The sequence below is a fragment of the Cynoglossus semilaevis genome, chromosome 8 (assembly GCF_000523025.1).
Source record: "Cynoglossus semilaevis isolate Cse_v1.0 chromosome 8, Cse_v1.0, whole genome shotgun sequence".
Taxonomy (NCBI): domain Eukaryota; kingdom Metazoa; phylum Chordata; class Actinopteri; order Pleuronectiformes; family Cynoglossidae; genus Cynoglossus; species Cynoglossus semilaevis.
In genome coordinates, this window is record NC_024314.1 from 613124 (window position 1) to 641118 (window position 27995).

General features: G+C 39.8%; 2 protein-coding genes and 1 long non-coding RNA gene across 4 annotated transcripts; 1 reads left to right on the forward strand and 2 right to left on the reverse strand.

Annotated features, from left to right (window-relative positions):
- Positions 1 to 503: 503 nt before the first annotated feature.
- lgi1b (leucine-rich, glioma inactivated 1b) lies at positions 504 to 10278 on the reverse strand. The gene is made up of 11 exons (XM_008313751.3): positions 10041 to 10278; positions 7438 to 8020; positions 7205 to 7276; positions 6005 to 6076; positions 5812 to 5883; positions 4363 to 4434; positions 3962 to 4136; positions 3506 to 3653; positions 2648 to 2868; positions 1979 to 2225; positions 504 to 1115 (listed from the first exon to the last, which is right to left on the reverse strand). The coding sequence occupies exons 2-11, from the start codon at positions 7644 to 7646 to the stop codon at positions 766 to 768; spliced, it is 1638 nt and encodes a 545-aa protein (XP_008311973.1). The 5' UTR covers positions 7647 to 8020; positions 10041 to 10278; the 3' UTR covers positions 504 to 765.
- fra10ac1 (FRA10A associated CGG repeat 1) lies at positions 9266 to 27988 on the forward strand. The gene is made up of 14 exons (XM_008313747.3): positions 9266 to 9379; positions 10285 to 10361; positions 10575 to 10667; positions 10803 to 10848; positions 11209 to 11285; positions 11449 to 11532; positions 11681 to 11765; positions 13674 to 13719; positions 22270 to 22383; positions 23116 to 23158; positions 24320 to 24471; positions 25442 to 25480; positions 26530 to 26614; positions 27792 to 27988. Exons 1-14 carry the CDS (start codon positions 9362 to 9364, stop codon positions 27832 to 27834), a joined length of 1002 nt encoding a protein of 333 aa, XP_008311969.1. The 5' UTR covers positions 9266 to 9361; the 3' UTR covers positions 27835 to 27988.
- LOC112487307 (uncharacterized) lies at positions 13813 to 26534 on the reverse strand. 2 transcript variants are annotated; one of them, XR_003050283.1, is made up of 4 exons: positions 25503 to 26534; positions 17977 to 18152; positions 17299 to 17402; positions 13813 to 13898 (listed from the first exon to the last, which is right to left on the reverse strand). It is a non-coding gene; the product is annotated as an uncharacterized LOC112487307 (long non-coding RNA). The 2 variants fall into 2 exon arrangements; XR_003050282.1 differs by having other exon boundaries at positions 13821 to 17402.
- Positions 27989 to 27995: the final 7 nt, after the last annotated feature.

Genomic DNA, 27995 nt, shown 5'->3' on the forward strand with positions numbered 1-27995 from the left:
TGAACGATAAACAAGCCTCTAGTCACTAGATGGCAGCATCGTACCTTATGTTATTAATCTACATTCATTCATTCAATCATCAGGAGATTGTATGAAGAGTGTGGCTGCCAGCAGCTCTTACAGTGGTTTGTACAGATAAATGAATAAATATTAGGCGCTCAAGTATTTTGAGGGGGGGGGGGGGGGGGGGGATGCAGATTGCTGCTGCAAGCAACTCTTACAGCGGTTTGTACGGATAAATAAATAAATAAATATTACCAGGCCCTCAACAGTATTTTGATTCTGTCCCCTAGGGGGCAGAAAATAATTGAAAAAAAACCCCACTGTTTTAACTCATCACCTTAGTGAGCAGTACACTTAACTCAGTACACTTAACTTCCGCCACTGCCCTGCTATATCAGTATTGGTTGATATCGGAATCGGAAATTAAGTTTAATATCGGCATATCGGATATCGGCAAAAAGATAATATCGGACATCCCTAATACATATATATATATATATATATACTGTAGACACTTCCAGTGATTGGTTGTGGCTTAATTTCCAGGAAATACTGTAACTGCAGCACATTACCACACATTTTAGTGTTGTCCCAGACACAGTAAACATTTTAACTAATTAAAAAAACCCAGCCCAACGTAATAATACAGTATTCTTACCTATAACGTTGCTAGTAGGCTTAGTGTGAATGTTAAGAAAATCAAACGAAAAAAAAAAAACCATTGAGTCGAAATGAAGGATGTTCCCTACCCTGGCCATGAGTTTAAGTACTCAAATCAATCATTAAGTGTTCATAAATTTGAGTTTTCCCCTTAAAGCTGGATGCAAACAGAAATACCCGGTCATCTATGGTGACCAAAGCAAATGCCCTGGGTGCCTGGATATTCAACTCTTGGGCTGGAACAAACACCCCTCTCTTAGGCTCCCATTGGTAGACCTGGGTCAGTGAGTAATCACTTCCCAAGATGGCATACTGCCATTTGTCGATGGTGACAGGCTGGAACACCATTGAGCCGCGAGAGGGAAATGTCTGGACCTCCTTGAACATGGCACCATCCCAACGCATCACCTTGGAGTCCCCGATGAATCTTGTCAGGCATATAAACAGATCACCTTGGAAGACGACCAAGATTTAAAAGACTTTAGCTTACAACGTCCACATGCAAAATGTGAAACTGAAACAGATCAGATTATAAATGCACCAAATATGATTTTTTTTTCTCCCAACAAGATGGTAACAAAATGTACTCTAGCTGTTCTATACACTAGGGGGAAAAAACCCATCTGTACACACTGTACGGATTTACGGGTATGTTTTAGGTTCAGTGACATAATAAATCTTGGAAATAAAGGTCTTTGTGACATTTTTAACAATAGGCTGAATGGTCATCTTTTTTTTTGTTAATTAAACTGACAACATCACAGAAGAAGCAACGGGCAAAGGATAATGTCAATCATGTGACATTCAATGCAGGTCTTTCTCTGGAGTGAAGAAAGGACCTCAGAATCAGAATTGTGACTTAAAAGGTAGCATGCAAAAAATGAAAATAAAAAAAGAAATTAAAAATGTGGAGGTGGTGGAAGAAAGGACCTCAGAATCAGAATTGTAACTTAAAAAGTAGCATGCAAAAAATAAAAATAAAAATTTTTTTTTTAAAAATGTGGAGGTGGTTAATACTGAATATACAGTGCATGTATGCATTAAAAATTGAATTATACTCAATTTTAGACTTGAATTATGCTACAAATATAAGCTACATTCATCCAAATAATTAACATAACAAACATAATTAGGTTTGATGAGTGTAGATTATAGATTGTAATAAGGGTGGGGCCAAAAACCCTCATTAGTATGAGGTGGTAACGCATGAGATGAACTAGTGCATTGTCGTACTTTACAAAAAAAAAGAAGCCTGAATCACATAAATTCAAATTGAAATTTGCAAATTTCTTCAATTTGCACACACAGCACTCACCTTTAACCCGGAAGTGTTTGACAGAAAAGACGTCTTCCATATCCGGTATGTCAGTCCTGCGGTCAAACTGCTTCTGGCCCCTGTTCCACTGGTACACTACGGGCCTCTGGGAGCTGCTCGACAGGATCAGATGTGGTTTGTGGGAAATCTCCAAATATTCCACATCTGTGTCCCTGTACCACGGGTGCAGCGACTGGTGGGAGTAGAAGCCGTTGCCGTTCCATTTGTACACGGTTGTGGATCCAGCCTGGGACGGACACAAACGTAAAGCATCACTTGTCTTGAGATCACCGTGTAGTTAAAGCAAAACATATTTGGTCTGTTATTAATACATCAATTACATGTGCTTAATGGCCATCTGCAAAAACAAACCATGGATTAATTTATAATTTGTGCATGTCTGTGATTGTAAACAAGCTCCGATGTCTCTAAACATATGTCGGAGCATATGTGAACATTTGCCAATACCACAGTAGTCAGGGGAGGCAAACAAACACATGCCGCACAGGAAGCTGGAGAGTAGAACATCTGGTGCAGTGGGGAGAGTGCTTAAACAGAATATTATCGTTGTGAGTATGCATGATAAAAATCACACAGATGCAGTTTATAACAATGAAGTACAAGACCGTCGCAGGTGGTGGCGTAGAAACAGAAGACGACTAAAACTACCTTAGAGCTGTCGGCGATGACAAAGAAAGACTCTCCGTCAATCACGAACGTCTCCACGTCGTTGGGCTTGCGTATCTTCAGTATGTCGATGTCTTGGATCTTGATGAACTTGTTCGCGGAGACGTCGCGCTTGTAAATGTGCGAGCCGCCGAACAACTGGGCCACGATGATAAAGAGTTGGTTGTCGATCACCATTGGCTTGCAGACCACGGTGGAGGTGCCTGGATGGACAAATGGGAAAAATGAAAACATTTCGACCTTGGACCGGTGCCATTGTTGTGCTGCTCCGATAACAAAATCAATCTGAATATAAATTATGAATGAGATATATTTTTAATTCATCATTTATTTATTTAGATATTTTTTATATCTATCTATCTAGCCATCCATCTATCTATCCATGCATCCATCCCCTATTCATCCATCTATCATCCATCCATCTATCCGTCCATCCATCCATCTATCCATCCATCCTCTATCCATCCATCTATCTGTCCGTCCATCCATCTATCTATCCGTCCATCCATCCATCTATCTATCATCCATCCTTCCCTCCATCTATCCATCTATCTATCTATCTATCATCCATCCATCTATCATCCATCCATCCATCTATCTATCTATCCATCCGTCCGTCCGTTCGTCCATCCATCCATCTATCCGTCCGTCCGTCCGTCTGTCCGTCCATCTATCTAGACAACTCATATTTGTTTCTGTCCTTGACCAATGCTCAATTCAACTTATTGCAGAGAAGAGCTTACAACGACGACTCATTTACAGCAATAAATTCCCTTCAACTCCTTCCAAAAAAACAAAGAATTCACAAGGTTAAGACTGTGACTTTTGTCTTTTTCTCACTTTCAATAGTTTCAAAGGGTCTGAAGGTCATCTCCACATGATCCCATTCCAGGAAGCTGCACGTCCCAGCAAACGGTTGCGGAAACACAACATATTGGTCTTTACCAAAGGTGAAGGCCTCCACTGAAATGGACTCGAACTTCAGTGACTGATATAGATGGGCCAAACCAAAAAAAAACAAAAAAAAAAAAAAAAAAAAAAAAAAGTTCTTTCTCGGTGGTGTCAAAGTCATAACAATCATACATTTTTCAGCGGTGGTGTCAAAGTCATAACAATCATAAATTTTTCAGCAGCAGCAGTCTGGCAGGGAGCATTCTCCACTTCACAGTTTTTTTATTTCCTGGCTTCTCAAAGTGTTGATAAGCAAGGGGAGGAGAAGTAAGCGAAAGGATAAAACGATAAATTAGCGTAGTAAGGAAGTGCCTCCAGATAAAGACATGCTGTATGTGGGTGGACGTTACCTGTTGTGATACAGTCAAAGGAGTGTGGCAGCAGGTCATTCAGTCTCTTGCCCTGGTTTACTGGTGGACCACTGCAGTAGATGTCATCCAGAGTGGCATTGGTTTGATGCATCCACTCTACCAGCCATTTGAGCTTACAGTCACATATCAGGTTGTTACCCCGTAGATCACTGCATACACGTTCATGGACAAAAGTTTGATTGGTGAAATGTCACAGCCAATCATAAACGAAAACTTTCACCTCAATTGGTTGAATTTGGCTCCAAGTCAGCATAAACAACAGGTGTCTTCTCAACTGATAAGACTCAGTCAGACTTGGCCATTGACCTCTGATGATCACAATTACTTTTGTTCATGTAATGGAAGAAAGGGTTACTGCAAAAGTGATTCACTCACACTTTGGTCAAAGCATCCATGCCTTTGAAGACATCTTTTGGCAGCGTCTCAAGATTGTTGTAGGCGAGACTCCTAATAAAAATACCCAAAACATGCAGTGCAGAGTGAGAAGTTTGCAGACCTCAGCATCAGTCATTTCTAGGTAAACAATAAAGCAGCTGACATAGAGTACTAATCACAATAGATAAAATGATCACAGTTAACTTTTTAAAAAAATATGAACAATTATGAAAAACAATTTAATCAGTATTTTTTTATCAATTACTAGAAACTTCATACGACCCTCCTTCAAACCTAGGAGGCCCCACGTGGGGTCACGAGCCCGAGGTTGAAAAACAGTGCTCTAGTTTATCACCTTTTGTACCTCTTCTGCTTAGATTTAGATAGTCATTTGACATTTGTATCCATGAGAAGAATCAGTACACCCTTAATGTCAAACCATATTTTAATTTCAAATATCCATTCGAATATTGTTTACTTCATGATGCATGAGAGTTTTGGCTTGCACCAACCTGGGAAAAAACCCTTTTATTATGTTACGTAAAAACTCTGTCATAGAACCAAGGGTGGATTACAAGTCAGTTGGTTTGAGCTTATATTACAGCTATAATTAGTCCTGACCTTAGAGGTTTAGCACATTCTCACACTATGTTTAACTCTGGCACACTTTGCACTTCAGGAAGGTGAGATGGTTTACAAGCGTACAAAATACACGTTTCTTTTTAAGCTAACTCCTCTAGTATCATCGTATCACTGATACGATAGATATGTCCAAGATTAGTAGGTATAGAGTGAGAACAGGCATGGGCAAACTAAGGCCCGGGGGCCAGATGCGGCCCGTTCAGCTTTTTAATCCGGCCACCAAACTTTTCCAAATTATATAATTTATTTACACATTTATACTTTTGCCTTTTCCCTGCAATACCCATGTTTCCCCAATAGATGGCGTAGAAAATGATAAACGCATTTTTATCATTTTTGCCTTTAAAATGTCATTTATCTTAGTTCACACAAACTCTGCATCTATCTACTCCTGACCCGGCCCCTCTATTCAATTTTAGGACCAATTGTGGCCCGCCAGTCAAAAAGTTTGCCCACCCCTGTCTTAGAGTCAGAGGACAGTCAATTTATGATGATTTGATTTGTTATTAACCACTCTGCTTGTCCATCACTTCAATGTAACATTCAGAGACACCATGATCTGCAACCTGATCCAGGTGACACCTTTAGCCAGTCACCTTGTGGACATCAGCACTCGCTGCAGCACATGTGCCTGCTTTGCTTTTTCAGACAAAGACAGAATGAGTCACCGCGCAAGGACAAGGGCTTGTTGTGTAACTGTCAATATTTTCCTTTAAGCAATGACAGATGTAGAGTTTTTTACACTGCTAAAACTGCAGCTAACAAAGAATGTGTAGAATGAAAAGCTGAAAAGACTTAAATACTTACAGATGTAACAGTGTTTTTAAGCCCCGGAAAGCGAATGAGGATATTGATGTAATTTTGTTGTTTTCAATAAATCTGTGAACGACAAGTATTCAGTTAGTGCTTGAGTACATCTGACCAATCACAAGCGCAGTTCATAAAGAGACGTACAGTACTTTGTTCATGCATATGTTGCATCTTCCAGACAAATACTTACAAGTATTCCAGGTGTGGTAAACCCAGAAACGCATCTTCATCAATGAGGTCAAATGAGTTTGCTGTGAATAACCTGTGAATAGAAGAAACATAATTTAAATAATAATAATAATAATAATAATAATATTAGATGTAGTGCACAGTTTTATCACAGTGTTTTAATGTTACACTGTGTTTTTATTTTAATATAGGTCAACAGGAAGGAATCCTTCTCTTGTGACACATTCTCAGGTTCCTGTCATGTTTTATTAAAATGCTGATGATGTCATTATTGATGACAGTAAACATCCAGGTTGCAACCTGCTGAGAAATACCATTGATAAAAACACATCATTTGGCTGTTTTAACTTTATTTTTTGTTTTATTAAAATAAACAAATATGTACTGGTTATTAGCGCTGGAATTTTTGGAGAGACAGGAACAAATCCCGAATAAACAAATATGTACTGGTTATTAGCTGGAATAATAACCACGCTGGAATTTCTGGAGAGACAGGAACAAATCCCATCAAGTCTTTTTTCCCAGGAACTCCACGGGACAGCAGGACAATGCCAGACCTAATTCCGCACAAATAACAAAAGCATGGCTTTGTAGACATCAAATGTGTGTGTGTGTGTGTGTGTGTACTTTGGTGACCCCTCTGGAGTTTAGATTTTTCTTTCCAATATAAACGATTAATTGCTTCACAAGGAGCTGATGAGCAGCTCACGTTTTATATTCTGTACGTATAACACAAAAAACGTCATTAGCGAACTATAACAGTCAGAATATAGATCTGCGTTTATCCCCTCTCTCCCTCTTTGCATTCTTAGAAAGCACAACAACTTTTGTCAAATCGGTATTCGGGCAGTAATTAAAAATAACTATTCCGTTTCAGAGAAATGTTCTCAATCTGGAGATCTTTCTTCTTTAAAAACCCCTGACATTCTTCAGCTCAAGAGTCGATCCAACATGCTTGTTTACAACCACATCCTGTGGAGGGGAGAGCGGAGGAGCCCTTTGTTTGGTGCAATTCGCAGTATCACCATTAGGTGGCAAACGTTATAAGCAATGTTCAGGGAAGTAGAAATAATGTCACACTAGAGTCATAAATCATAGTGAGTGGAGGGGGGGGGGGGGGGGGGGGGGGGGGTTAATATCGTACTTTTGATCGTTATGGTATATTGCCCCCACCATGGCACAGATAAACAAACAGACTCACAGCAGCTGAAGGGCAGGCGTGTGAACGAAGCTTCCTCCGGAGATTTCGTTGAATCCAGACTTGACGAATGATCTGAAGGTGAAATCATTACAGTACAAAACATTAGGGTAAGCTCAAGAGTAAGACCCACATGAAAGTGTTAAAAAAAACAAACTTGCTGCTAGTCGAACTGTGGCATCATTCACAGTGTGAAAGAAACGGTACACACAGTACTGAGCTTCAGAGGTACTTACAGTGAGACGACGTCCGGGGGAAAAATGTGGGGCACCGACTGGACATCCTCGCACAGGGCATTATCTTTGGTGCAGATACATCCTGGAGGACATCTGGGCTGCTTCAGCTTCCGGGCGTCTGCAGCTGAGATCAGACTGCTGACGGCGGCGACCCACACCAGCAGCGTCCATCCTCCCCATCCTCTGTCTGCTCTACCCGGGTATCCCATCTCGTCTGCCCCGCTCCAGGAGGACTCGTCACTTACATGCAACTTGCGCGGGATCGAAAGCGTTTGTTTTCGCTCCCCGTTTGTTTGTTTAAATGATCAAACCCGGTGTATGTTGCAGGCTTGTCTCTATGCTTCTTGCGTCTCAATTGGAAAGGCACCAGTCCAGCGGATTCGTTTTGCAGGGAGCAGGATTACAAATGCAGGACAGACAAGACATGCATGGCAGCAAAGAGCAGTCTGGGTGTTTTCTTTTTTAATTATAAAAACCAATCAACCCACCGTCCCATGTGGAATAAGTGGTCGCCAATGAGATGAGGAAGAAGCACCACTTTGAGAATTGCTCCCCTTCACGAAGTGTTGTTTTTGAATCAGTGCTGGAGCCATGAAAGGGAGGAAGGAAACAACAAAAAGCGTAAATTCCCGTGAGAGAGAAAGAGAGGAGAAGAAAGAGGGAGAAGGGGGGCAAAGGGTGAGGGGGAGGCCCCAAGGTGCGCTTTTTTTATCAGCGATGCCAACCATTATTTATGCGCGCTTCAGGGCCGTGCGTGCCTAATGGAGAGCGACTATTCATGAGCTGTGTTCAAATGCACCTGCCCCACTCATTTAAATGCTGCCTCTTGTCTCTGGCATAATAATGGCATTGACTGAGAGAAAAGGATGATTCCTCTTTGATAAAAGAAACACATATAGATTAATAGAAACCCCAATAATAATAATAATAATAATAATAATAATAATAATAATAATATTGTATGTATATTGTATATTGTTATATTCCATTTTGGACAAATAAATAAAAAAAACAATACATATTCAAAATATGTTCACCGAAAGTGACTATTTTAAATAAAAAATTTACAAAATGCACCAACATGTAGTAACTTGTAGTAATTTTCCTTTTTGGAATTCTGTTTCTTTTTTAAATGAAATAATACAACATTAGAGGCTATTTACTAATTGTATTTTTAATAGATACATATTCTATTGCCTTAGGGTTATTTTATTATTATTGTAATTATTATAATTCTACTGTAGATTCTTCTCAAAAAAACAAAACAAAACACTGGCTTCTTTGTTGAATTCAATGGACTGCTTTTAAAAAAATAGAAAACAGGGGACTTTTGTTTCCCAGACTGAGGTGAACTCTGACCCCAGGAACCTCCAATGACCTTTGAACCCAATTATATGAAGACACAGATGGGTAAAGGAAGAAGTTCAATAATATCCCTTTTTTATTTTTTTTATCTGCAGATCAAAACGCCCACGTGCGTCATTAAATTGTCCATTTGAGATAAAGCACGATAATTCCAGTAAATCATTACTGGTTGTAATTGGACCATTTTCCCTTAAATGTTCGCCACTTATTTCATAAGGCTCTGAATATTCCCTTGTCCATTTCCTGTGACCATTGTTAACACTTAAACAAATGCCTGATTGCTGGGCGCATAATAAAAAAATGCTATAAATGTGTACGTCAAAAAGGCAGAAACTCATGTAAAGACTGGAAATATATTTTTTTCAATTTAAATATTCTAGATATCAAATTTCGCCACTGAGAAATATATAATTTCCTTTTCGTTTCTCTCAGCACACTGCCTAAGATTAAAAATAATGTGGGCTGCGTCACCGAACTGCGACAGATACGTCATCACGTCGCGACGCATGTTCTGTTTAGTAAACAATCAAACGCTGTCGGCGCAAAGTGAAGACAAATTATGGATAACCTGGTGAAGGTAGGCTTAGGAAAACGGAGTTTCACTTCAGTAAAATGTAGACAGACTGTTGTATTTTCTGCTCAACAGTTAGGACGTAACAGTAGCAGTAAAACGTTGTGAATTAGTTAATGTTTGCGTTATTAAGCCATCACATTGTGTTCTTCGTGTTTTACACATTCCTGACAACGCGTTTTACACGTAAACTAGTTTTATTTTTAAATTATGCTAAACGTTCTAACGTGTTCGTCTGGCTATAGTCGTAGTCGAGAATTCACCAAATTTCACTGATTGAAGTATGTCATTGATCATTTTTTAAATTCTATTTAAATATTAACCTCAGTGTGGATCTTCATATTGTTTCCTCTCGTTACTTCTAGTTGTAGTATTTCTAAGCGTTTTACAAAGTGATTTAAGTAATTATAAGTAGCATTAATTAATTTATAAGGCAGTAAAAATATAATTTTTAATTTGTGGTTCAACATAATCATTTAACAAAACAAATGAATGAAACTGGCCTGGACAAATTAGTTTGTAATTCATGTAAAGTAAGTGTTTAACAATATGCAGACTGCAAGTCACCAATTTTCAGTGAATATTCCGATTGAAATGAGTCAAAACTAGAGCTTTTTGGCCAGTTATTAGCAAACATGAAGCATTCAATGGAAGAAACTGTACTCACCGTACCAAATGGAGGAGGCTGTGTGGGGGTGCACATTGTCCTGAATCTCTGGGGGGGGTGCAAAGAAATCTCAAGACCACCAAGGTGTCTGGGGTGAAATGTTCCAGTTCCTGAGTCATTGAACAGGATAAATTATGATTACTTCCTGTGGTGACCCCTAAATGAGGGAGCAGCTTTGGAAATCATTGCCGTTTGATCTGCGTACACGTATTTGAACCCATGACTCTGCCACATGTTTCCCCAGGTTCATGGTGGCGGTGGCTATGACTCTGACTTCAGTGACGATGACACGGGAGAATCCTCAAACCGTGGCCTTAAAAGGTCAGAGTAAAACAATGTCAGGATGTTATTTATATCAGAGTATACGTTTGCTTTTTTCTGTACTTGAGTCTACACTTGGGTCAGTAGTGTAATCATCCATCCATCCATCCATCCATCCATCCATCCATCCATACAGTCTTAACGTCTACTGCTCTAAGCTGACAGCCTTACCATCTAATACAATGTTTCTTTTTTTATTCATACCAATGTCAGGAAGAGTGAAGCGGACATTTTGCAGAAGCCGTTCCAGAAAGGTAGTCGCCAACAAGTGGCTCACCGGAGTTTCCACTCTAATGAGCTGGACAGGTAGTATTTTAAATCAACAACTTCACTGTGTCAAGTGAAGTTGCAGATGTCACATGAAGCAAAGACTTATTTTGCAATATATATTTTTTGTATTTTTATTATTGTAAAATAATTTGTTTCGTTTCTCTTTTTCAGAGAGGAGGCAATCAACAGAAGAGCCCACTTGATATCGATGAATGCTGTATCCACTTGTATTAATCGCTGATGTTTGCAAACAAAGGCTAAAAGACAACCCCGGAATGTTACAGATATGCCTCCAAATGTTGACTGATGCATGCATGCCTCAAACCACATCCTAGATCCTTGATCCTAATCATTAGAACTATAAAGATTTCACACCATACTGTATAAAGTTTTTTTTGTGGTAATTTCTATTATTATTTTGTCAGAAAATAATGATGTAAATATCTCAACGCTAACAGCAGTGTTAGCTCCAGAGTTTGAGGAATACTGTAATATATTATATAAAAATGATTCATTTCTTATCCCATTATATAAATGTTGACATCCAGAGTCAGATTCTTTAATTAGAAAACCACAGTTCGAGCGACATAAGAAATTTGTCGGCGACTACATCCTTTATTATGGCGGACATATGGCTAACCTCAAACGCTCTACGTAAGTGCTGCTGTTTCTCACACACAGGCCTGATGATCACCATTAGCCGATTTCTTCTGTCAGTCATTACAGACAATTGTGAGCCGTATTTTTATTTGTAAACTATTATTGTCATACACAATATGGCTGTACTTTTCGTACTTTAGTTTTGTCTCTCTTTCAGAGCCAATGACAAAACAGACCATGACGTGCTGCGCGAGAATCACCGCTTCCTGTGGAGAGACGAGGACGAGGAAGACATGACATGGTAAACGTTCACAGTCAGACTTACCAGACTCGCTGTTTGTTACGATCGATTCCTCTTCGGTTATTGTTCCTTTCTCCACAGTAAATGAGGACAGTAAAGGTCACGTCACGCGTCTCCTTACCTAAAATCTGGACCGATTCTGTTTCAGGGAAAAAGAACTTGCAAAGAAATATTATGACAAGCTGTTTAAAGAGTACTGCATAGCTGATCTCAGCCGCTACAAAGAAAACAAGGTAAGAAAAATGGATTATTCACTTGTCTTTATGTGGAACGACAAATAGTGCTGACAGAGCTCCCTGATCCGGGTCTGAGGCGGGGAGATTTGATTTCACTAAAAATGGCTTTTGGGGATTTTGGAGTAAATCCGATTTTATCCAATTGGTACAGTAAACAGCACCTGAAATATGACACCCAGTTAATTCTAACATTTCAAGTAATATGTCACGCCCACTATAAAGCAATAACTTCAGGCTCATCATAAATTAGACTCTGTTTTGCAACAAGATCAGCACAGAGTCTGCTGGTTATTTGGTTTTTTGTTTTTTTTTTTTACTTAAACTTTTTCTGCGGACCTCCCACACTCCATTTGATTAATAGGACTTGTCAAGCCCACCCACACATCAACACATTCACAGCTATTGCTTCAAGACTCCTCTGAATTTTATATTTAAATACTGTAATTCCTAAAAGTTGATATTCTCAATGAAAATAAAAATACAGTACTGTGGTACTAATGAAATGACTTATTCTTTTTTTATTACAAATACAAAATAATTAAACTATTTGACCTGGCCCCTCTGCTATACCGCTGCGCCCCCCAACGAGCCCCCGCCCCCCACTTTGGGAAACACTGTTGTATGTAAATACAGATTATGGGTATACACTACTAATCAACACCTGATGGAACGACAAAAACCCCAGACAGTCAGAAAATACAACCTGAAACGATAGCAAATATTGTTGAAGTTGTTGTCAAGTCCATAGGTACAGAGGTTATTAGAGGTTAGTCCCCACAGGTGAGGCCCTGCCGGTGGCTGTGTTTATAGTGAGAGTCTATATCAGCAGGTTTCCCACGTAGTAACAGAATACCTCCATCTTGTTGCTTCATGGTAACGGATCGCGCAAGTGGTGAATACTATTTTCAAATGATGATGAATTAACTGTATCGCTTTTGCAGTACGTGGTTTTCGTTACTTGGTGGTGTCACTGCCTGGTGTCAATTCTCATTATGTGAAAGTATGTTACCACAGAAACACAGCATATGGAAAAATTAACTATAAATACTGCCGCCAAGAGGTGGCAGCATGATTCTGACACCGTGATCCGAAAATGACACTTACTGCCTCAGTAACTGTGCTGCAAGTGAAGGTGAGATCTTCATAACTGAGACACTTCATATCATAACTGCAGCGATGTGTTATGTTGACAACAAATATCCAGATTAAGAAGTCTGGTTTAGGAGCCAGCTCTGTCAGTTAGAGCCATTGTATTTGTTGAATGTTTATGTTGCTCTTTATCAGGGCAAGGAGGTGATATTTGTGTGCAAACACTGTTGTAGCTACAGCAAAGCTTAAGCAAAAACTGAACTGTCATTACTTATTGTTCTTTTTTCTAGGTAGGTCTTAATTATCTGTAGCTATTTTTTATTTAATTTTCTTTTTTTCTTTGCTACTATTTAGTTTATTATTTGTTTCACATCTAACATTAGACGCTGGGTGATTCCCTGGCTATCTTTTACTTTCAGGCTAATACTATTTCTGCTATTTTTTTTTAACAATTACCATTCATTCTGAAACTTTGTAACTTCATGCCATATTTGTGCCTTATTTTTGCTCGTTTATTTACTCATTTTTGTTTAACTTCAGTTAATTCGTGACACCTATTTAGAACATTTTCTTATAATTTTGTCCAACTTTTAGACTTTTCTCAGGTATGTTTCAGGGTTCATACACTACACAAACTACAGGAAGAGCTTAAATGTTAGTTCTAAAAAAGGGCTGTCATCAGGAATGAAAAAAGAATATATACTGTATATATATTAGTAATGAGCCTTTCAACTAAATCCAGCTGTGTGACAGCATGTTAACTTCCAGTCTTACTGTATTTACATTTGCTGATATATGTGTTTCTTGTTCCAACAGTTTGGATTTCGCTGGCGGGTAGAGAATGAAGTCGTTTCTGGCAAAGGTATGGAAAAACCTTTTTGGGTCTAAACCATCGAATTAGTAAATTATCAAAAGTAAATTATTAGTGTATAGTTGTTTTTTAGAGGTTATTATCAAAAGTAAATTATTAGTGTATATTTAGAGGTTAAAAAAAGGGTGCCTTACCACTATGTGTTCCAGTAGGAAGCAGCTCCATAACACCTGGAAACAAAAATAAATAGATTGGTAATGTTCTTTATCAGTCTTTGAGACTTTGCCTTAAAATTCCTGAATTTCAATTTGCTGATATTGTCTTCCTTTAATTAAATTAAGTACAATTTTTGGAGAAGACTTTCTCTTCACAACAAGCTTTAATACCGTTCTTTAACTTTTCCACTAGATGGCGACAGAGCAGGGGATAAATTTAAGTGAACGGTCACAACAGTGAATGTTTGCTGTGACTTTTGGCTTATAGTCGTTAGGTACATTTGTTTTTGCTATATCTTTCTTTAAGTTATACTGAAAGGATGCACATACATTATAGATAATGAATATTAAATCAGTTACCCAAAACAACCACTAGTACTTTACGTTCTTTTCTTGTCCACTTTTGAAGATTGTTTTGAATATTTTTAACATGACTATGAACACATTCATATACTGTACATTAATAGACACTAAAATGTAAGTGCACAACAAACCAAACAACTCTAGTTGGTACTTTAAAGCCACAAATCTTGTAACCGTACAATAAGTCGCGTCTCGGACATCCTTATTCATCCAACATTGTTTACTCTGAATCAGAATATATAGTTCCATACGAAGATCAAGTAACCCTAACGTTTGACTGTTCATCCCTTGTAGCAACACGTCACAGGAAGTGCGTTAGATTAAATCAAAAGCACTTTCCTGCCGGGCGTCACCGCGGTGATCCATGTAGATTAATGATAACCAATGAAACAGTCCTTTAACACTTTATAACCCTGGACATTAAACACCACAGCCAATCAATACTAATTTAATTGTGTAAGTTGGAGTGTGAAAGCTTTTTTGTTTGGAGTTAAAGGTGGGAGTAGTAATTATCACGGACTCAACATGATAGAGTTTGATTTGATTCACTGGCCGATAAAGACGGGTGATTTAAACACAGGCACTTGGGTGGAAACCGGAGAACTTTACAAATAAAGTTGGGTTTGTTCATTCAGATAGAGCCCAGATACATGCCTCAGATGACCAGAGCCGGCCGCGGCTGTCTGACAGTTAATTTAGACGACAACAAACTTTCCTAATTAAGCAGAACCTGCAGCTACTTTTGAGACACTGCTCCTACGCTCAGCCATGGACTCATGTCGGGTCATGTCGGTATAAGGTGCAGACTTTTCTGCACCGTAGCAGCTTCATTACACAGAGGACAAAAACCTCTTCTCTGCCACAGCTCAATGTTGGCAATCGTTCTAATTACATACCTGGATTTTTTTTTTTTAGTAGAAGTTTGAAGATGTTTTTCCTTTTAAAAAAAGATGGCTGTAGATAAGTTTTACAAGTTTATAAGTGTGTTTGAATGGAGAGCCCAGGAGGAAAGCTGTGCGTCGCACATCCCCAGGGCTTTTATCTACACCTTCAAAAAGAGTTGAAGTTTTACTTTTTTCTTTCCGTCGTCCCTCATCCCTTTCGTAAAGTCTGCAAATGTTTATTCTTTTGAAAAGTACTACATGAATATTTTTTCCCCCACAGTATATTTAAATTATTATTTTATCCTGCAATTAAAAGTAGTAGCACTTTAATTGATTTAATGGGTTGCTTTCTTCCACTAGTGATTATAGACTCCATGTGAAACCTCGTTCTTACAGGAATTAAAGTTTGCTCATTGGGTTAGAAAAACCTGACCAAATCATTGCTCGCATAGTTCTGCTAAACATCACAGAGCTTTGACAGATGGCGGAAAAAACAGTACTTCTCAAATAGTGGGGCGGGCCCCACTGGAGGGGCGCGGTGAGATGCCGGGGGGGTTAGAGCGCTTGACATAAGTGTCTACCACTGCTGTAATGCCTGAATGATAACAAGCCTCCAGTCACTAGGTGGCAGCAACTCATACAGTGGTTTGTACAGATAAAAATATACATGTTATCAGGTAGTCGATAGTAATTCAATTTGCGGGGGTGTAGGTCGGGAAAACATTTCTGTGAGAACCACTGCCTGATAGCAAAAAGATTGCTAGTTCAATCCCCGGTATTTCTTCGTTAGGTTTTGCACCAAGATATTTGGGGATTAGGTTAGTATTTGCTCAAAATTGATCAAAAACTGTATTTGTTTTTAAGTTAACTAGCGATGGGTTGTTCTGGTACTCGATGGGTATTGGTCCGATATTGTTTAAAACATTTCGGGATCGAACATCAAATTAAATAAATATAGCCCGTTTGATGCAATACCTAAGCCTAAATGCTCAACTTAATTTTGCGCGACAGACACTATCGCCTCAGCAGCAGCAGCCTGAGCCTGAAGTTGCAGTATCGGACATGAAAAAGGCGCCAAACCGATGTAAATAGTTTGTGACAGCTGGAATTGACAACTTATTAAAAAAAAAAGAAAATGTATTTTTGCAGATGAAGTAAAGATAGTAAAAGTAGAATAATTTTATAACCTTGCGGCCTTTTTTTCATCCCACAAATGACAAGAGCACTTTGTCAAATTTGCTGAGATTTACCCGTGAAGTGATAAATGTGAAAATAACCGTCCTGTCAGAGTGTGACTGAAGCATGAGTATGTGGAGCAAGTGCAGACTCTTCCATTCCAGGTCATGTTTTTCTTGCGTTTTTTCGCTCTTTAGTCTTGCTGTCAGTGAGAGGTCAAAGACCAAAGGTAGTCGGGGTCAGGATTATTTTTGGTTGGGTCTTCCATCAAAGTAAATGGAGCATCAAAGGCTTTCACTTATGTAACTTTTGCCATACTTTAATGGTTTGAACACGTTTGCCCCAACACACTCACTTGAACTCCAGTGCCTGGTGTCAGCTCTGCTTTGAAGCCACTTTAAATCAGAGCTTGGTCACACTGACCTTTGATTTTAATATATTTTCTGTCCATTTGTTCCCTAAAAGGATATTATTTACTACTCCAGCATTCTTTTTTCCTGCCTGTAAGGATCTCTCTCTGCTTCCATCTTACTTCTCAGCTGGTTTATTTGGAGCTTTTAGTGCTCCTCCTTCCATTTCAACAGTTTCCCTCAATTTCACTATTAAAGAAAGGGAATGTGACAGACCAATTTTAGGTAAAAAACATTCCATTTGAATTAAACGGTTGCTTTCGCTCAGTCTGCCTTCTAAAGCTCGGTGAGTCTGTACATTTTTAAAGATTTCCTGCTGGGCTCTATTTTGATCTCCTGCTTCTGCGAATCTACAGCGGCGCTCTGTCTTTAAAGAAGCGACTGTATTTCAAGCGCAATGGCGACAGACTCGGATTTTCAAAGATTATCGCAAGCCACTCTGTGTCACATCCATTATTTACACTGCTCACCCTATGGAGGTGACTGAGGTAGACGTTGGTTGGCGGCTGAAGTTGAGGAAGAACAGCCGAAGTGCCAATTGGTTTTAACAGTGACTTGATCTGCACATCGGTCTTGACTTACCTATATGGTCCCATTGTCTAGGTTGAAGTCTTCTTACATATACCATGGCAGTGTTGACCCCACATGAGGTTACCAGGAATTCAATTGTGGTCGGCTGAAAATGTCTGGAAGTTGATAAAAGAAAAAACAATTTAAAAAAATGATTTAAAACACCACACATAATCTCAAACAACCATATCTTTCTATCTATCTTTCATGTATACAGTGATCCCTCTCCTATGGCGGTAGTTGCGTTCCAAGACCCACTGCAAAATGGGAATAATTGCGATAAAAGTTGAGGCAAGATAGTTATTATAATATTTACATATATATTTACTTATTTATATTTTATTTAGCTTACCTCAATTTCAAAACGAGAATCCACATTTTTAAAGCCAAAAAAAAAATCTGTGATGTACCTAGGGAGCAAAAGGAGAACCATGATATAGAGCGGGAACACTATAATAATATCAGAGCTGGTGCATCTTGATTGACAGCTGGGATCAGGAGACTTAGGTGAAAAAAGTCTGCGGGGTTGCCAGATTTTGTGATGTCAGAATAGGGTCACATTGAAAAAACGTTGGAAACCACTATACCATAGTGGCACTTTTAGAAGGTATGACAGTTTATAGAGAGGAAAGGCAAACAACGTAAGTAAGGCCGTGCGACTACGAACACTGTGATTCACAGGTAGATTACCTGATAGTAGTCTAGCCACAGTGAGCGCCGCTGATATTATAATGTCAGTCAGATAGCACGGCACGTCACTGGCATTATTTATTTTTTCATTTTTCCATTCATCTCTCATCTTCTTCCTCTTAACCCTTTTCAAAGATGCGGGGAGGCCGGGGCCAATCCCAGCAGTCATGGGTCAGCTGTTGGATAAAACGGGGACATTACAGGAGTCAAATGCAAGACCACGTGTAATTACAAACAAGCACAGTTATAGAGATTTCCCATAGACCAACATCAAGTAAAAACAGCCTTTTTTTTTCTGAACCACATCCAAAGACGTCTCTTTCCTTTCACGGTGGCCAGAAACGGCACTGAATTGCTCGGTGCGAAGCTGCCTTCAGAAGTGAGAGCTCATTACCCTGCTGCCTGCAAAGCATTCACGATTGTCCAGCCTAACAATGGAAGCACAGATGTCTGTGTTATTAATGTCCTCTCTGTTATACTGAGATACAGATATGGAAATCAAGCCTTCCGGATGCATACTGTGTGAAATATTGTTTCAGCGCCGCGTATTGCTCCTTTGTCTCGTAGGCTAACAGGCCACTCTTGGGGATAAATAGAAGTTGTAGAATATAATGTGTTGAACTCGAGGTCAACTGTCTGGACGCCTTGTCAGCGTGAAGGACAGACTTCAAACGGCTAATCTAGAGTCAGGGGTGGTAGTGTGTGGTCTGAAAGGGAACCTTTTGGTCGGCCATTTACATTTACTGTGTTTGAAAAGGTTCGCCTGCAGCAGTTAGGGCTGATCCCGTTTCCCACAATCTCAGGAGTTATTAAAGGTTATTGGACTCTCAACCTAGTGGCTGTGATTGCCGCCTACTTTTGAGAGACTTCACGATCGAACATGTGGTGTTTTGGGAAGCTTCGGCTTCACACAGTTGGGCCGCTGTTTCATCCGCTGTTTGTGTAGGTTCTCAATCATCCAGGTCTTTTAATCCAAAAATAGTTACATCGAGCACCGTGTTTTCAGGGAGAGGGTTACATTTTCTGGAGTGAGGGAGGGAGGCACGTATGGATGGATGATTGATAGATGGATGGATGGATGGAGGGAGGGAGGAAGGGATGGAAAGAAAGAAAAAAAGAACTTTATTAATCCCTAAGGAGATTACATTATACCCACATCTAATTGTGGGTTGCATGCGGGTGGTTCGCATGCCCAAAGTGGCCCACGGACCAGGAGTTTGAGCCCTCTGTCCACTGACCCTAGTTCACAAAAATGCAAAAAACTATTTATCTTTGGCTGTAATAAGCAAATTTAAAAGAATAGTGAACCCTCTGACCTAGAACAAGCCTTTGTTCGGATCGGACTGGTCTCCATGGTTCCATGTTGTATCCCCGTCACTTAAATCTCTTATATTTACACAAACAAAGAGATTTCAGCTGCAAATATTTATCAGTTAACCATATAAAATATGAAACTATGATCATTTTATTCCTTCCAATGCCAAAATTTGACTTGCACTTTGCCTTGACATTGCCATATATTAGTCTGACCAACGTGAACTTTTAAGACTTAAACTGAATTAGAGGTGAAAGAGCACCAGTGAGGCAGGTCGCTGTCCGCAGACTTCATCCCGTGAATGTTAATCACGCAGCCATCTGTCCTGTGGTGCATCCATTTAGATCTTATGGCCTGGTGACATTTGTAACTATTAACGCAGGTGGACAGGAGTTCCCCCCCCTTAACGCGTTTACTCGGCCAACCTGGCATCATCGTCCTACATGGCCCACCTTATTTTTATATATATTTTTTCTTTCATTTTCCTATAGATACTTACTAGTATTGACGGAGAGCCACAGAAAAGCTATTACGTGAAGGTATTTTGAAGAGCAGAGAGCGGCTATATAATAACAAAGTAAAAAACCACACTTAGATAAAACGGTACTTGTTGTCGTTCAGGTTGTGAAGTTTGGTAGCCACAGGGCGGGAAAGATCAAAACTTTCCGACGAATTGTCTACTGACCTTGATTACTTTCAGTTAGACATAACCCCTGTGTTTCTTTTTACTTGAAGCCTGACGTTGCCTAGGAACAGGCGGAGTCCGTTATGGTGTCGCGGTACTGAGCAGCTGAAAGACCGAATACATCCAGAATCTCTGTGTTGTTACCTTCACATGCATCGCGTTCTTTTGTATCTGACACTGACTATGTTCCTGCAGCAACAAAAGGATTTAGTTCCTTTCTGAAGGGCACCTCATTTATATGTAGGCAAAGCTTTTCATCACAGAAAAATATGTACGTGCAAAAAAAAAAAAAAAAAAGAGATTATATTTCGTATTTTCTTTTGTGAGTTGATGACAGATCAAAATGTCACGGTAGAAGCTGGGTGCAATCATTTCCACGGGATTTTTTTTTTATTTTGAATGACAACCAAATGCCACTTGTACTGTGTTGCGTTAACCAGTTGGTATGAGGGATAAATACAGACCTACCTACCGACCGACTGACCAACCTATAGACTTTGTTATGGTTTGCATACTGTAGATCGGGGGTGTCCAACTTGTTTTGGTTCACGGGCCGCATACAATCTAATTAGATGTCAAGTGGGCCGGACCAGTACAATCATAACATAATACATTATAAATAACAATAAGTCCATGCTTTTCGCCTTTCATAATTCACCAAGTGGGCCGGAATGAACCTGTTTTGGCCCGCGGGCCGTATGTTTGACAACCCTGCTGTAGATGATGACGTTTAGATTTTTAAACTCTCTGATACATAAGGTTTAAAACACTTTAAAAATAGGTCATCAATGCAAGCGAAAGACAATTTATCTCAGTATAAGGTTTAAAACACTTTAAAAATAGGTAATCAATGCAAGCGAAATTTTTCCCAAAACCTCCATGAAAACCTAATCCAGTTCTGACAGTGTACTTTCGATGCTGTATATCTGTATCCCAACACAATTTCCGTTAAATTTACATTTTTTAAATGAATTTTAAATGTAACCTCATTTTTTCAATCGAGATACCAGTAAATACATTTACATAAATTATGTTTCTTCTTTCCATTTTGGTAATTAAAGAATCTTATTTTTCAGCACAGACAAATCTAGGCCGTTCTGTTGTGTGTGCGGTGGGACCGAAGCGTCTGTCGGTGTTAAAAATCCTGTTAAAAATTAAAAAAAATAAAATAAAATGAAGAAACAAATCTGAAAATAACTGGCCTAAATTTAGAGATGTTAATTTATGATAATTCATCTGTGAAGCAACTATACATGAAATGTATCTGCACTTGAAAATATGAAATTAAAATCTAGGGAATTGTTTCCTTTAAATAAGACACATATTTACATGTTTAAAAATACAGCTCAGTAATACACTTCTAGTTCGGTGCTAAATAAGCGAAAGGAAACGTGGCCAAAGACAGGCGTCACTTTTATCTGACGTCATAGAGTCCTAATCCAACACAGCACGTGAAGAGAAAGTCTGCCCTATGACCCGAGCTGCTCAAGGTTTGCGTGGTGTCTGCGTCACAGCGCTGTGACATTAACAACCCCTCGATCTGGCTCAGGCGAGGGCAGGCAGGACTTCTCTCTTGTGCCTTTGCCAAGAATCAAGTTCTCTGACGCAGTGTTCTTTCCCTGACAATCTGGAGGAACCCTGTCGACCAGCTCAATTCCACCTTAAGCTCCTACGGGGATAATAGTCAGGCTGTGCCATGGCTTGAGGCAAGCCTGAGGACAGGAGGCACGTGAAGACAGGAGGATGACAGGGAGCAGTGGGATAAGAAGAGGGGTCGAGGAGAGCAGTGGGGCTCAGAGTTTGCGTGACGGAATTAAGTGTTTAGAAATGTTGAGTCTGTGTGTCCGTACAAATATAAAGGTTTTTTTTTAAATTGTCTTTGTAATCCTTTAGACTAGGAGTGTCAAACCCATGGTTCAGGGGCCACATACAGCCTGATTAGATGTCAAGTGGGCCAGTACAATCATAACATAAGGACCTATAGATAACAATAAGTGCATGTTTTCCCCGTTTCTTTTCATGCACATAAGTTTAAACTTGTACTTATTCCTATTTAATGTAATATAATTTTAAAAAATATCACGAACATGAAGTGTTTATCCATTTTTTTACTTTCAAAATTCATCAAGTCGGGCCGGATTGAACCCCCAAACGGGCCGAGTTTGGCCCACGGGCTGAATGTTTAGCATCACATTCTTTAGGCACAGCATTATGAAACATTGATTGTCATTCTGTACCGTGTGTTTAGACTGTCAGTCAAGTCTGATCGGTTTACGTTCCCTGTGGTTTTCAGGTCAATTCCAATGTGGGAGCAAACGCTGTGAAAAGCAGGAAGGCCTCAGAAGCTGGGAGGTGAATTTTGCCTATGTGGAGCACAGCGAGAAAAGGAATGCACTGGTCAAGCTAAGTAAGTCGTCACAAGAAGTTATTCACGGCAACAATAAAACTACGGAGACAAAAGGATGCAAGGTTAAAACGCGGTTCAAATATATGCCTGATATAGATACAATACGTGCCCAAGTCGGCACCAAAGCCTGGAAAGCATCTTCCTAGTAACATAACATGGATCCCCATTCGATTTCCGTGTTTAATTTTCTTGACATTTTTGCTCACACACAGCATAATCAGTCCTTCTCCCAAACTGGAATCAGTGTTTGTGTTTATGTGCTTTTATGTCTTAGGCCTCCTGGGGTTTCCTCTCTAAGACCCAGCTCATGCTAATCCTCCTTCAGGTGTCATAGTGTGGAAAATCCTATTAGAACTATTAGCATAATTAAAGGACCCACCAGTCCTAGTCAAGCCAGTCTAGCAGAAAATGACAAGTTTTTCAACAACACTAGTCTGACTGCTCTCATCCATAAGTATGCTGTTGTTTCCCCTTATTAAAGGCAATAAAATGCTTTTATCACTTTCTACGCCATCTATTGGGGAAATGTGGGTATTGCCGGATTAAAAAGCTGAATGTGTCGCATCCAGCCCTTACTTTTTTCATTTAAAGATAATCCGGTAATGTTTAAAAACAACAGGTCATTCTCTACTCTGATACTAACAGAATAATGTCTAAAAGATGTTTTATTTTTAAAAAATGTAATGACTCCTCAACCATAGTGATGATTCCGTGTTGTTTTTTTTCTTCTAGGACTCTGTCCCGAGTGCTCTTTCAAACTCAACTACCATCACAAGTAAGCCAAACTGTCTTTTACCCATGATGCATTACTGCAGCGAAACTGTAGATCCTTCTGCCCACCAGTGGTGATTTAAATACCTTGGATGGTATATATTTGCCTGCTGAAAGTAGAACAAGTCTCCGCGGACAGCCGGCACACATCGAGCAGCACGTGGGAATTTACTATTCAGACCACAAGTAACGTCTCGTGTCACTGAGTTTTTTGGTTTTTTTTTTAGATCTTTGTAGTAACTAAAGTTGAGGCCACTTTTTGTTTTCAGGTTGACAGTATGACTATTCCCCGTAACAGCCTTGACTTTAATTTTGATTTAAACATATATGTGACTTAAATATATAAAACATAATAGGCAAATTCAAGAGGTCAAAGGTCAACCACTGTGACCGCACAAATTGTTTTAGTGATTAAGAATCGGCAATTTTCATCCAATAAACATTATTAAATAACATTGTAAGAAACGCATCTAATTTGAACACTGGCACTGATTACACTGGAAATTGATTTAATTTTGTAAAGAGGAATCTAGACGCAAGTTTATCCCATAATTATCGTTGATTACTATAATCAGAGACGTCAACCTTTTTCTCTGAAATGTTTAAGGACTACTGGAGGGTTTTTGAGTATTGACGGCATATTTTACAGACACACGAGGCAGCGTGGTCTGTGCTTTAGAAAGTCACTACCCTGAGAATCTGCCTGAGACTCACGTAACAAGAAGAAATTTAAGGTTATCTGTCTTTTCAGAACTCCTAACAATACACATGTATTATATATATGTGTGTGTGTGTGTGCATTTTTATATATAGTACATATATGTATGTATGAATATATACATATATTACATACATATTTCTATACTGTATATATGTTTATATATATTTGTGTGTGAATATATACATATTACATATATATTTCTATACTGTATATAAATGTATTTATATGTGTGGGTTTCTAATATATCAGGAATATATATCAACAACTAATTATGAATATATTACTATTGTAACTTTACAGTTGTTCTTATTCTAGCATTTATATCATTCATTTCTATTAAAATTTAAAAAGTGGCCATCAGTTTTAGTAGCTCTAGCTGTCATAGTAACGCGCGGCTGCTAATGCTGTAAATGATATAACGCTGCATTGTTTCTCTTTTTGCAGGAGAAAAGAGGTGACAGCAAAGAAGAAAAATAAGAGGCTATCAGAGGAGAACCGGGATTCACCAGAAAAAAAGAGAAAGAGGAAGGACAAAGGAAGGAAGAAGAAGAGATCATCTTCACATACAAAGAAGAACAAACGGAAAGAAAAGAGAGGTAAGACTGCTCTCCAAATATCAAATTGTCCCGAGCTGCAAACGTAATTTTAGAGAAACACGCTGTTGAATCACTTTCAGCCAGTGCCTTTATCAGGTGTCGCCACCGTGGTACACAGCATAGTAATGCGGCAGAGGTTTGAGGCCGAGTTCTCTTCCTGACCCTACCCAACCTGGGATTCGGGACAAAGTGGAATCAAACCTAGAACTTTCTGCATGACAGGCTGAATTCTACCACAAGCCACTTCAGACCCCACATGCCACTTAAAATATAAACTGTTGCAGGGTATACAATATGTTAAAACATTTCTCACTTCCGTATTGCGCATCAGTGGCCTTCATGCGGCCGCGATCCACATCTGACCCGCAAGCCGCCTATTTGCAGACCACGCGCTGGACATGTGGATCGTTTATCTATGCTATCCCAGCAGTCGGACCAAAGATAGAATCCAAATCTGATAATATGTATTTTTGTATCTGTCCAAACCACTGTATGAGTGCCATAATTCACTGGAAGCCTCACCCTTCACTCCCTCCTCTCCACCTGTCCCCGTGGCACTCCACTGCGCCCCCTCCAGGCGCTTATGCGCTTAACCATTGTTGCATCAACACCTCTAACCCCCTATGCTGACTCGTGTAGACCTTTAAGATTTGTATTTGAGTACCCGCTTTGTTTTCAGTTGAGTACTGGTAAAAACCACCCAAACTGACGTAAGAAAAAAAGGTCCAAAACCATCAACGATCACACGGTGGAAATGCTAAGCACCAACTGTAAAGTGGCATCGACTTCAACTTGAGTCATCCCACCACTGTGTGGAATGACTCAGTTGGGACTTGAGCTTGTAGACCCGGTTGGTTACGGCTAGGTGGCAAATATATTAGCAGAAATAAAGAACAACATAAAAGTGTGGGGAAACACACAAACGGTTTAAAGGCAGAATGTTTGTTTGTTTCTCTCTCTCTCTCCACAGAATACTCCACGTCGAGCAGCTCGGAGAACTCAGACAAAGGTAACGGTTGCCTTCTACTCACTGTGTTTGTCTCGGGGGTCCAGGTGGGAGGGCACATGACGGATGACAGAAGGGTATGTGGATCTGCAGGGAAAGACACAACACATGGTCACACTTTGTCCGCGGGTTATGACAGTGAGTTCAACGCGCGGCGGTGTCCACACGAAATCACTTTGACATTTTTACCTCTGTTTTTCACAAGTCATACATTTTTGAAAGCGCTGCTGAAGGCTAAGGGGTTATAAAAGGTGAGTTTGTGAGGGATGCTTTTAGAAAAACTTTGGAGGTCGTGGAGGAGCTACGTCCATGAAGAATGGACGTTTGGTGTGGCTGGAATTGCTCCTCTTAAATTAACCCCCGCCCCCTCCGACCCCCTTTTGTTTTTGACCTACATTGCATTCTGTGTGTGCACTATTGCCTTCAGTTTGCATCTGGTTGATCTTAGGAATAAAAGTTCACCTGCAGCCATTTGACATTTAGAAGTACTTGCCAAAACACGCATCAAGTTTGAGATTAATTTACCTAGCAAATAATGACATGGGGATTTTGATGAGATTGATTGGTTTTTTGGTAATACCAAATTTAAACAACTGGGTCAGGGTTCAGGGTGGAGGCCACAAGGGGGCCTCAGAAAATTGGAGGGAAGATAAGATTTTTTTTTTTTTTTTGCAATTTGGGTTGCAGAGATTTGTTGTCTTAAATAATGTGCATCTCTGTTGTGAAGGGGGTCAGCGGGGTCAAACTCATTTTGGTTCAGGGGCCACATACAGCCTAATTAGATGTCAAGTGGGTCGGACCAGTACAATCATAACATAATTACTTAAAAATGATAAGCCCATGTTTCCCCCCCTTGTTTTCATGCAAATAAGCGCAAGTATATTAGAAACTATTCATATTTACTGAACATCACAAACATGAAGTGCATTTTTTCACTTCCAAAATTCCTCAAGTGGACCGGTTATGGCCCGCGGGCCACATATTTGACGCCCCTGCTCTAGTCCGTTTGACCGCTCATTGGACTACGTTTATTCTGTACCTTCTCCTTCCAGACTCCGAAGATGAGGATCAATCCGATGACCAATCAGAAACGTCCCACTGGCGAGGTCCCGCCCCTGCCGTTGAGGAAAAGTCAAGGTGAGGCCAACAGCTGATGTTCATATTAAGTCATACCCAGTAAGCTGCTGTAAAACCATCACAGTCTTAGCCTATATAGATGGACGAGCCGTACGCAGCGCAGTATGGAGACCACCTACATATTCAAAGCTGATCTGAACGGCTCAGACACTCGCTTAAACCCTAAAGCTGGGGATGTCGCACTTTCTGTTCTCGCATGGAGGCCACAGTGAGAGGCGGTGTTGGTTGAGCCTTTCAGTTACGGACATCATTTGATATAATGACAGGAAACTGGACTCACCTGGCTGGCTAACACTGTGGCTAACATGATTCTTCCAAGAGCAAACAAGCAGCACGCCTCCTACATCCACACAAACAGACACAAATGTGGCATTGTTAGTACTATCATTTGGGTTCTCAAGTCACGTACATGTAACAAATCCATCCACTCATCATGTAAGTTAGCTAGTTTACACGTTGCCTCACACGCAGACTCATCATGTAAGTTAGCTAGTTTACATGTTGCCTCAAACACACACCTTTCTACTTCCTCTTTTGATTCTTCCCTTCAGTTACTCTGGCGCCCCCTGAAGGAAGAAACACTTTTAAGTTTTTAAAACCACTGACAACAGATCAAGATACATATATTGATACATACAGTATGTATTGTGTAAGGATGACTCAATACAATTTTTTCATGTCCATTACTGGTACTGCAACTTGGAGTATCTGCCGATACGGATATTAATCCAGTACCTTCTTTTCTCCTGACTGCATTTCTCCCTTAAACCACTGTATAAAACTACATACTTCAACTGTTGCCCCCATGGGGATCAATGAAGTACTTCTGATACTGACACTCTGATTTAGACACAAATTTAGCCTCCTTAAGCTAACAGGTGAGTGGTGTGTCATCTCCATCTCATATTACTTACTCAAAATATACACAAAAGTCAAACTTTATAGAAGAGACTTGAATTTTCTGCTGGTGCTGTGAAAATCCCCGTTATTTCCCAGCAGTCCCAGCGCTGTCAAACGTCTGGTTTTATTTCTCTATTTCTATCCATTCGTTTCATGTTATCTGTAGCCTAAATGAAAACAACAGAGCGCTCTCGCTGTGAGACCTAGTCATTGTCAGCAGTGTGCCCGACAGGAACTAACACTACTGTTACTTTGGGTTTTTTTTTTCTGTTTCCAGGGAGGAGGAGTTTGATGAATACTTTGAAGACATGTTTCTCTGACTCCACCAGCTCCATTGACATCCCTACTGTGACTGCATTTACATTTGCTCGCTGCTCCGCTTTGTCATGTGTGCCAGCCGCTGTATTTGTCAGTTTCAGGACTGCTACAAAAATAAAAACAACGTTTATTGTACGACTACTATTACTGTCTGTGATTTACT

Excerpts from the sequence above, each read along its gene's own strand:
- lgi1b (XM_008313751.3), bottom strand. The coding sequence starts at position 7,646 with ATGGGATACCCGGGTAGAGCAGACAGAGGATGGGGAGGATGGACGCTG. Across the intron at positions 4,137-4,362 it reads ATGGATGCTTTGACCAAAGT|TGATCTACGGGGTAACAACC; the intron begins GTGAGTGAATCA and ends ACGTGTATGCAG. Across the intron at positions 1,116-1,978 it reads CAAACACTTCCGGGTTAAAG|GTGATCTGTTTATATGCCTG; the intron begins GTGAGTGCTGTG and ends TCGTCTTCCAAG.
- fra10ac1 (XM_008313747.3), top strand. Across the intron at positions 11,286-11,448 it reads GCTAACCTCAAACGCTCTAC|AGCCAATGACAAAACAGACC; the intron begins GTAAGTGCTGCT and ends TCTCTCTTTCAG. Across the intron at positions 22,384-23,115 it reads GAATGCACTGGTCAAGCTAA|GACTCTGTCCCGAGTGCTCT; the intron begins GTAAGTCGTCAC and ends TTTTTCTTCTAG.